This window comes from Bufo bufo, chromosome 2 (assembly GCF_905171765.1).
Source record: "Bufo bufo chromosome 2, aBufBuf1.1, whole genome shotgun sequence".
NCBI lineage: Eukaryota > Metazoa > Chordata > Amphibia > Anura > Bufonidae > Bufo > Bufo bufo.
Window position 1 is genome coordinate 645,124,697 of NC_053390.1, and position 9,340 is coordinate 645,134,036.

At 44.9% G+C, this 9,340-nt stretch overlaps 1 protein-coding gene across 1 annotated transcript; it reads left to right on the forward strand.

Annotated features, from left to right (window-relative positions):
- Window positions 1-814: 814 nt before the first annotated feature.
- Window positions 815-3,365, forward strand: LSM6 (LSM6 homolog, U6 small nuclear RNA and mRNA degradation associated; the record flags this gene model as incomplete). The annotated part of the gene is made up of 2 exons (XM_040420510.1): window positions 815-968; window positions 3,122-3,365. Coding segments are annotated over 2 exons (189 nt in total), but the record flags the coding sequence as incomplete, so codon positions are not given.
- Between the last annotated feature and the right edge of the window lie 5,975 nt (window positions 3,366-9,340).

Sequence of the window (9,340 nt, forward strand, 5' to 3'; positions counted from 1 at the left end):
ATATACAGCGACATACAGTTCAACCTTCCATCGGAGGTGTAGTTGTGAAATCTTCCTAATCTACTAAAATGTAACCACACAAACTAGCTTACACGTCAGGGCGGTGCAGGGAGGGCCCCACCTTAGTAGATATTCCAAAGGCTGTCCAGGGTGTCCACTTTTATGGTAAAGTCGTAGGACTGGACATCCATTGAATATCTTCCTAACGTATACATCTGACTAACTAAAAGCAATAAGACATGTGAACAGAGCCTTAAATAGGCCAGTTTAGGAATGCACTATGTAAATTCTTATGCAATCAAGACCAATCATCAGTTGCCAATATTTCCAAAAAGAAATGCCTATATATCAGTAGCCCTTTTATTGCTTACCCATCGTCCAGTGTTTCTTCACTTTTCACTATTTCTGCATGTTTATAAAGCGAACATGTGAAATAGACAGTTCGCTGTCTACTTATTCTGGCTTTGGAGTCAAGCATGCAGGTCCTATCTGTGTTTGATTGTTATCTCTCATCAGGAAGGCTGTACTGAATTGGACTGCCTCCTTCATGCCTACTGGTAGGAATAAAATATATTCAGGTTATACGCAATACTTTCATAAAACTAGATAACAATCTGCTCAGCTCCTCCTGCTCTATAACATGCTGCCTGCAGCACAGACACGAAGTTTCAGGTTCCCTTTTAAATAAGCTGATACTCAACCGAAACAGTGCACATTGCTGACCAGTAAAATTAATATTTTTATATGGATGCTACATGTACAGCACCATATACAAAGATGTACATGTTGTCTAAGCTATATTTGTATGAAATAAAATGTACATATACTTATAGAACTATCTGTACGATTTTCAGGCGTCTTAGCATGTTTAGATGGATATATGAACATTGCTTTGGAACAGACAGAAGAGTACGTCAACGGACAGCTCAAAAAAAAGTTACGGAGATGCTTTATCCGAGGAAATAATGGTAACTATCATCAAAAAAGTTTTCTGACATTCCCTGGCTCTAATTAGGTTTTATATGATACATGCAAATGAGTCCTGTTGTCTGAGCCGCTATCTACACCGTTTTCTAAGCCTTTCTAAAGCCCTTCCTGCTAGTAATTATTGCTGCACGCCACTGTTTTATTAATAAAATAATACTGAGGCAACTCTACATTTTCTGTGGCCTCTCTTGTTCCTCCTGACAATGTATGATGTTACAGCTTTCATTGTCAAGGTCTCCACAGTCTGTTAGCACAGAGAGGACCGTATAGGACCTCGTCGGACACATTCTGACTTGGGGAATGGTGACGTCTAGTCAGTTGATTCATAACATAAAAAAAAAAACTGTGAGGTAGAAGCCAATTTTGCTCACTTTAGAGGAAAAAAATTCCTTCCTGACTCCAATCAGACTAACTCCCTGGATCAACGACCCCTCTCTAGTAGCCATAGTCTGTAATATTATTACACTCCAGATATACATCCAGGCCCCTGGATGTGTACTCACCATCACCACCTCCTCAGGCAGAGAGTTCCATAGTCTCACTGCTCTTACCGTAAAGAATCCTCTTCTATGTTTGTGTACAAACCTGCTTTCCTCCAGACGCAGAGGATGTCCCCTCATTACAGTCCTGGGGATAAATAGATGATGGGAGAGATCTCTGTACTGACCCCTAATATATTTATACATTTCCAAACAGAAAAACAAAAGAACTGCACCCTGTAGATTTCGGGAGAAATTCTCTAGAATTGTTAAGTGGAATACGAGTATCTACAGACGTGTCAGGATAGCTGACAGGTGCCCTTTAACTCGACTGTGTTAATCTAGGAAATTACATGTTCATTTGGCCTCCATAGGGATGTTGTGATCATTGACCTCTCACTATCCTATCAGGTGTATTGCTTGTTTGAAGTTTTGAGAACAGTTGGAATGTCATTCAGTGGGGAGATGGATCAAGACTGGCAGATCTATCCCTGCCATGCGCCAGAAACTGAAGTAGCTGGCGTAGATTTAGCTATAACTTCCACAACTTTAAAGTTATAGTAAATGCGCCCCCTTTTTCTCAGCACTTTTGAAAAGTGTCAAGGAGCTCAAAAACTCGCAAATGATGGTGCAAACATGCTGTGCGCCATAATGTGTGACTTTTTTATGCTGAAATTGTGGTGTAGAGGCATTGATAAATGTCCCTAATTAGGTTTTATTGGAAAGGTTTGCTACTTTATTGCGTTTTGAAAGGAAAGAAAGCAGCTGCCAGACACATCTGGCAGCATTTTATCTCTCTGGGACCAATTGAAAAGGTAAATTTATTAAAAGCTACTTTATGTACACACAGAGAGACAAAGCTGGAATTAAACGTGCTTGTCATTACTACTTCATCCTTGGGATAGGCCATCAGTATTAGAATGGTGGGGGGTCCAATTTCTGCACCCCATTGAAAGGCCATGGAGCTCGGACTAATGCCACATCCCCTCGATTGTTTACAATGCCGTGTACATCTTCATCCCATTCAAATGAATGGGACTGAGCTGTAATACCAGGCACAGGCATTACTAAAAGCACAGAGCTGTGATGTACTGAGCACTGTAAGCAAAGAAGGGGGCACCACACTTTCTGGAGCGCCACAACCTTGACAAACTGTTGAGAGGGGGTGCTGAGAGTTGGAACCCCGGAATCTAATATTGACAGCCTATCCAAAGGATACATCATCGGAAGCCTCTCCTGCAATACTTATTAATAGCTTTGGAGGATAGACTTTTGGCAGTGTATGGTTGCTTCAGTGGCTGGTTGTCCCAGCGGCCTTTCCCCTACTTCTAGTAGGAGACACCGCTGTAAACCTAAGTGATGGGATGCCTTTTCCATGCATGTGAGGCTAGCAGGGTCTGTGTCTGCCTCAGAAGTTAGATTAAGCTCCGTTCACATCTCCGGCATGACTCAAATGCCGACTGTTGGCCAGACAGAAACGGGGGTATGTCGGGAGTGGCGTAGTGTACTCGCAGCACATGAACCTAGCTACTGTATAGACTTTTCTCAGAGCAAATCGGATGATCCCTCTTGGGTAACTTGTATCATTTCGTTGTTGGGTGTGCTTCTACTAATGATTTTTTTTTTTTTTTTTCCCGTTTCTTTCTTGTTTGCAGTTCTGTATATAAGCACGCAGAAGAGACGAATGTGAGATCCCATAATTTTATTTTTTTTGTATGGAGAGTCCATTTATCCTATTTTGCAAGACAAACCTTTATGTAGTTTTCCTTTAGGATGACTTAAAATATGGAAGAAACAATTTTTTATTTAGAAAAAATTATCGCTTTATAAAAGATTTGTGTTTTTTAATGCTGTTCATTACACTGTAAAATAAAATAAAAATTAAGGGACTTTTTTTGTTTTGTTTATATAGACATTGCATCTATTTAGGAATCCGTATTGCACTACTTTTATATGAACAGAGATACTGCCATGTTGTGAATGTTTTTGGATATAAAAAAAAAGGCTGAGATAAAAAGTTCACTCAGCCTTTGAAAAATAATTTCAGTATTGCACTTTTTATTGAGTGAAGATGTGATGCAGTGCACAAGTTCAAGGCTTTGCTTGCCTAATAAGGCAAATATTAAGAGCTATAACAAATAAAGATACTCGCGCTACCACAATAAAGGAGAAGGGAGAGATGTTATACACTGTAGCTATACTATGTCTATCGCTGCCGGTCTAGAAAGGTTAATTGCCCAAACCCTCATGAAGATATTATAGATATACAAAGGTAAAGACCTAGACCCGCGCTGACTACTTAGTGTAAGAATAGTAGTGAATCACGTAACTCATGTGTTTGTATCTTTTCCACGGACTACTAGGTGCTGTTTACCGACAATATCGAGTTGTCTCAGTTCTTATGTCCCTTTTTATTTCTAAAATTAATACATTGCTTTTCCACTAAACTTTATTAGGGCAACAACGCAGGATGACTACTTGCCTGGATTACTATGATTGTACAGGATTCCCTGCAAATAGTCCCGGTAGCTGGATTTAAGTTGTAAAATCTTCAGTTTCCTCTGCAAGCGCGCACGGTCCCGCGGGTGACACGTGCGCACAAGGGAAAATACGTCTGAGGTTATTGTGTCCAAGGAGGCACACCCGTCTCCAGTGTGATGTCACACAGAACTCTCTCTCCCAAGGACTTCCAGCGTAGTTTTCCTCGGCGCGCACATGTCACCCGCCGGGACCGCGCACGCTTGCAGAGAAACTGAAGATTTTACAACTTAAATCCAGCTACCGGACTATTTGCAGGAATCCTGTACATCATCGTAATCCAGGCAAGTAGTCCTCCTGCGTTGTTGCCCTAATAAAGTTTAGTGGAAAACAGGGTGGATTTGATTTAACCCCTTAAGGACTCAGGACGTACCGGTACGTCCTAAGTGTAAAATTACATTGTGGTGCGGCGGGGGTTAAAAGGAACAGGATGCCGGGGGGGGGGGGGTCATGTGACCCCTCCCCTTATCGGCGATCGTCGCAAACCGCAGGTCAATTCAGACCTGCGGTTTGCCTCTTTTACCTGCGGTTGCGGCGGGTGGTGCCATCGGGTCCCCATGCGGCTGTAGAGGGGACCCGATGGCATGGAAGGCAGCGCGATGTCTAAGGAAGGCATTGCGCTACCTTCCGGTGACGAGCCTGTGAGATCCAGCCCCTTACAGGCCGTAAGCTGTATGAGTAATACACACAGTACAGCCAATGCATTCCAATACAGAAGTATTGGAATGCATTGTAAAGGATTAGACCCCCAAAAGTGCAAGTCCCAAAGTGGGACAAAAAATAAAGTGAAAAAAAAAGTTCTCCCCCCCCCCCCCAAAAAAATTTAGTTTCAAGTAAAAATAAACAAAAACGTCATTTCCCCCAAATAAAGTTAAAAAAAAGTATACATATTAGGTATCGCTGCGTCTGTATTGACCGGCTCTATAAACATATCACATGACCTAACCCCTCAGATGAACACCATAAAAAATAAAAACTGTGCTAAATAAACAATTTTTTTTGTCACCTTACATCACAAAAAGTACAACAGCAAGCGATTAAAAAGGCGTGTGCCCACCAAAATAGAACCAATCTAACCGTCACCTCATCCCGCAAAAAATGAGCCCCTACCTGAGACAATTGCCCAAAAAAAAAAAAAACTATGGCTCAGAATATGGAGACACTAAAACATAAATTTTTTTGTTTTAAAAAAAAAAAGCTGTTATTGTGTAAAAGTTACATAAATAAAATAAAAAGTATACATATTTGGTATCGCCGCGTTCGTATCGACCGGCTCTATAAAAATATCACATGACAGATGAACACCGTAAAAAATAAAAACTGCTAAATAAACAAACAATTTTTCCATTACGCCCCATGACAGCACCTGTGAGATCCTCCTCCTTCCGGACAGGAAACAGGAACTTCCCAGATCTTTAAATTGGTCCCATGCCTTCCACCTTCAGTTCTTTCCTGTTTCCTGTCCAGGGACAGGAGGATTTCTTTCCAGGTCTATTTTGTGGCTGCAGGACCTCTAGGGTTAAGACGAAACCTAGTGGAGGTACCTGTCGGCGTAAGTCTCCACTAGGAGCCGCTGAGAAGTCCGGCGTCTGCATTTTCTCCCTTCTTCGGAGCCATGGGGGGATGCCTGGGCTGCCTCGTGTCCCTGCCTGCCGGCGAAGTCGCGGCATGAGGGGGGAGCTGCGTCTTCCCTCTCATTGAGGCTGGCTGTGCTGGACGCGCGCGTTCCACCGGCCGGAAGGGGAGGAGCTAAACATGGCGGGCGCTGCGCGGCCCATTTGAAAAAGGGAACGCCGGCCAGCCAGCGTCGAGGGAGTAGCAGCAGGCGACTGGCACAAGCGGCACCTACAGCCCTCGATTGCCCCCCTTTACACAGCACGATAATGCAGGAAGAAGGGGATGTTCAACAGCGCACCGACAGACAGGAGCAGCTTTTGGAACCCAGCATGGTACTCCTGGGGGTAAGAGGGGTTAACCCCCACCATCTCCCTTTGGGGAGTTATTATTTTGGCCAGGTTAAACTGATGGGGTGTTTTATTAAATGCAGGCTAAAGAGGCCCCAAGGAAAGCTTCCCACAAAAGAGCTAAGGAGTGTGGAATCTGCAAGAGGAAGTTGGATTCATCTTACTCCAAGACATGTTGTCAGCCATGTCTGGATAAGTTAGTGGCAGAGGAGTCGCCATCTTTATTACAGAGTATCCAGAATTTAGTAAAAAATGAAGTCCGTTCGTCCGTAGAGGAGCTTAGAAAATCCCTGCCTAGCTCATCCAGGCATAAGAAGGCCCAGGCGGTAGCGGAGGATACTACGGACTCCGAGTCTGAGGAGGGCGCTATTGTAGACTCAGATTCCTCTTCCGAGGATTTGACAGGGAAGCCGTTGTTTAGAGCTGAAGATACGGACCTATTGTTGAAGGCGGTTAGATCCACGATGGAGCTGGGGGAGGAAAAGGAGTCCAGGTCTAGACCAGAGCTGATGTTTGAGAGCCTTAAGCCCAAAAGGTCTAGAGTTTTCCCCATTCAGGACTGTATAAAGGACCTGATTAAACGTGAATGGGAGAAGCCCGATAAAAAATTCTTTATCCCTAGAGCGGTCAAGAGAAAGTACCCCTTTGATGATCAGGAGGTCTCAGCTTGGCAGGAGGTACCAAGGGTAGACGCTCCTGTAGCTAAAATAAATAAAAAGTCAGCCCTTCCGTTTGAGGATCTAGGGTCCCTTAAGGATCCCATGGACAAAAGGGCTGACGCATACTTAAGGAAGAATTGGGAAGCTTCCACCTCTGCCTTTAAGCCAAATATAGCAACTACCTCGGTGGCTAGGTCATTAAAGCTCTGGTTGGAGGAATTAGAGTCTCATATAGAGAATAAGACTCCTAGGGATCAGCTGCTTGAGGCAATACCAACTATGTCCAGGGCAGTGGACTTTATTTCTGATGCCTCTGCTGATGCATTGAGGCTTTCCGCTAGGGCGGCTGCCCTATCCAATTCAGCCAGAAGGTCCTTATGGTTGAAAGGGTGGAGGGGCGACGTAGCTTCAAAATCTAAGCTTTGCGCCTTACCTTGCCAAGGAGATTTTTTATTTGGATCAGCCTTAGATGACATTTTAGATAAGGCATCCGATAAAAAGAAAGGATTTCCAGCACCGTCCTTTCCTAAACAGGGGAAGCCATTTCGGAATAATGAAAGAAGGAAGGCTTTTGGGGATCCAAAGAAAAGGAGGGAGTGGAGATCTGATAAATCAAAAAGTGTCCTGTTTAAACCCAGACCTCAAACATCAGGTTCCACTCAACAATGACGCCAGACCCCAGGTGGGCGGTCGTCTTTCTTTATTTTTTCCAGCCTGGCGAAATATTACCGCAAGCGCCTGGGTAAAGGATATTATAAAGGAAGGCTATCGCCTAGACTTCAAGAGACTACCACCCAGGACATTCAAAGTTACTTCTTTAAATCAAAATTCTCCAAAACAGGTGGCACTTTCGGAGGAAATAAACAACCTCCTGGGAAAGGCAGTCCTTGTCCCAGTCCCCATGGACGAACAAGGAGAGGGTTTCTATTCAACCCTATTTCTGGTCCCCAAGCCCAACGGTACGTTCAGACTGATTATAAATTTTAAAGGTCTCAACCAGTATCTGTCCTACCAGAAGTTCAGGATGGAGTCCATCTCCTCCACGGTCCTCCATCTGTTTCCCAACTGCGTGATGGCCTCAATAGACATAAAGGACGCCTACTACCACGTGCCCATCCATCCCTCGTCCCAAAAATACCTGAGGGTGGCAGTGAAGATGGGGGAATCAATCGTCCATTTACAGTTCAGGGCACTTCCTTTTGGGGTATCACAGGCGCCGAGGCTCTTCACAAAGCTGATGGCGGAGGTAATGGCGGAAGTAAGGAGGTCGGACATCATTATAGTCTCATACCTGGACGACCTTCTCCTGGTAGGGCAGTCCCCAGAGCAGTTGAAATCTCACATACAAAAGGTCCTGGGGATCCTCATGAGCCTGGGCTGGTTAATAAATTGGGACAAATCATCCCTGATTCCAACATCCAGATGCGTTTTCCTCGGCATCCTGTTAGACTCTCAGACTCAGAAATCTTATCTTCCAGCAGACAAAAAGGAGGGGATTCAGCAGAAGATCAGGTCTTTCAGCAAGGTCAAGGAAGTCCCCTTAAGAAAAGCTATGTCTATTCTGGGTCTGATGACGGCTTGTATTCCGGCTGTGAGGTGGGCCCAATTCAGGTCCAGAATACTGCAACGGCTCATTCTATCCAAATGGGATGGGAGGTCGCTATCCCTGGATCACAAGATTGGGGTCCCGGGTTCAGTAACCCGGTCCCTAGCTTGGTGGCTAAAGACTTCGAACCTCGGTCAGGGGGTAGAGTGGGTGAGACACGATCCCTTGATAATTACCACCGACGCAAGCCCTTGGGGATGGGGGGCCCATTCAGTTTTGGGGTTTTTCCAAGGTCCTTGGTCAAGAGACCAGAGTGCTCAGTCCCAAAATGCCAGGGAATTAAGAGCAGTCCTGTGCGCACTAGAGAAAAGTCTCCCTTTTTTGTCCCAAAAGCATGTCAGGATCCTATCAGACAACGCCTCGGTGGTGGCTTATATAAACAAACAAGGGGGGACAAGATCCTATCGACTAATGGAGCTGGCATCCAGGATTTTCTTGTTGATACAGAGGAAAGTTCTGTCCCTCTCAGCGGTGCACCTGAAAGGCTCAGAGAATCACCAGGCGGACTTTCTCAGCAGACACAGATTCAGTCAGGCGAATTGGTGTCTGAATCAGGAAGTGTTTCACCAAATACAGGCCCTATGGGGATCCCCTACGATAGATCTATTCGCCTCAGTGGAAAACAAAAAGTGCAAAAAGTTATTTTCTCTCAGCAGGGAGGATCAGTCGATAGGCACAGATGCGCTCTCACAGTCGTGGGGGAAAGGCCTAGTCTATGCGTTTCCTCCCATCAGTCTATTGCCCAGAGTGATCCAGAAGATCAGAGGGGAGCAGGCGACGGTGATACTAATAGCACCATTCTGGCCAAGAAGAGTCTGGTTTGCTTGGTTGAGGAGACTATCAATAGCCGATCCTTGGGTGCTTCCGGAAAGACAGGACCTATTATATCAGGGCCCTCTACATCATCCGGAAGTCAAGAACCTCCACCTGACGGCTTGGATTTTGAGAGGACATTCTTCAGGTCTAGAGGCCTATCAGAACAGGTCATCGGGACTCTCCTAGCTAGTAGATTTCGGAGGTGACTTTCTTCCTATCTGAGAGTATGGAAAACCTTCCTTCGGTTTGCAGGTCCAGGCTTAGACTTGAGCTCACCCAACATCCCGTTAA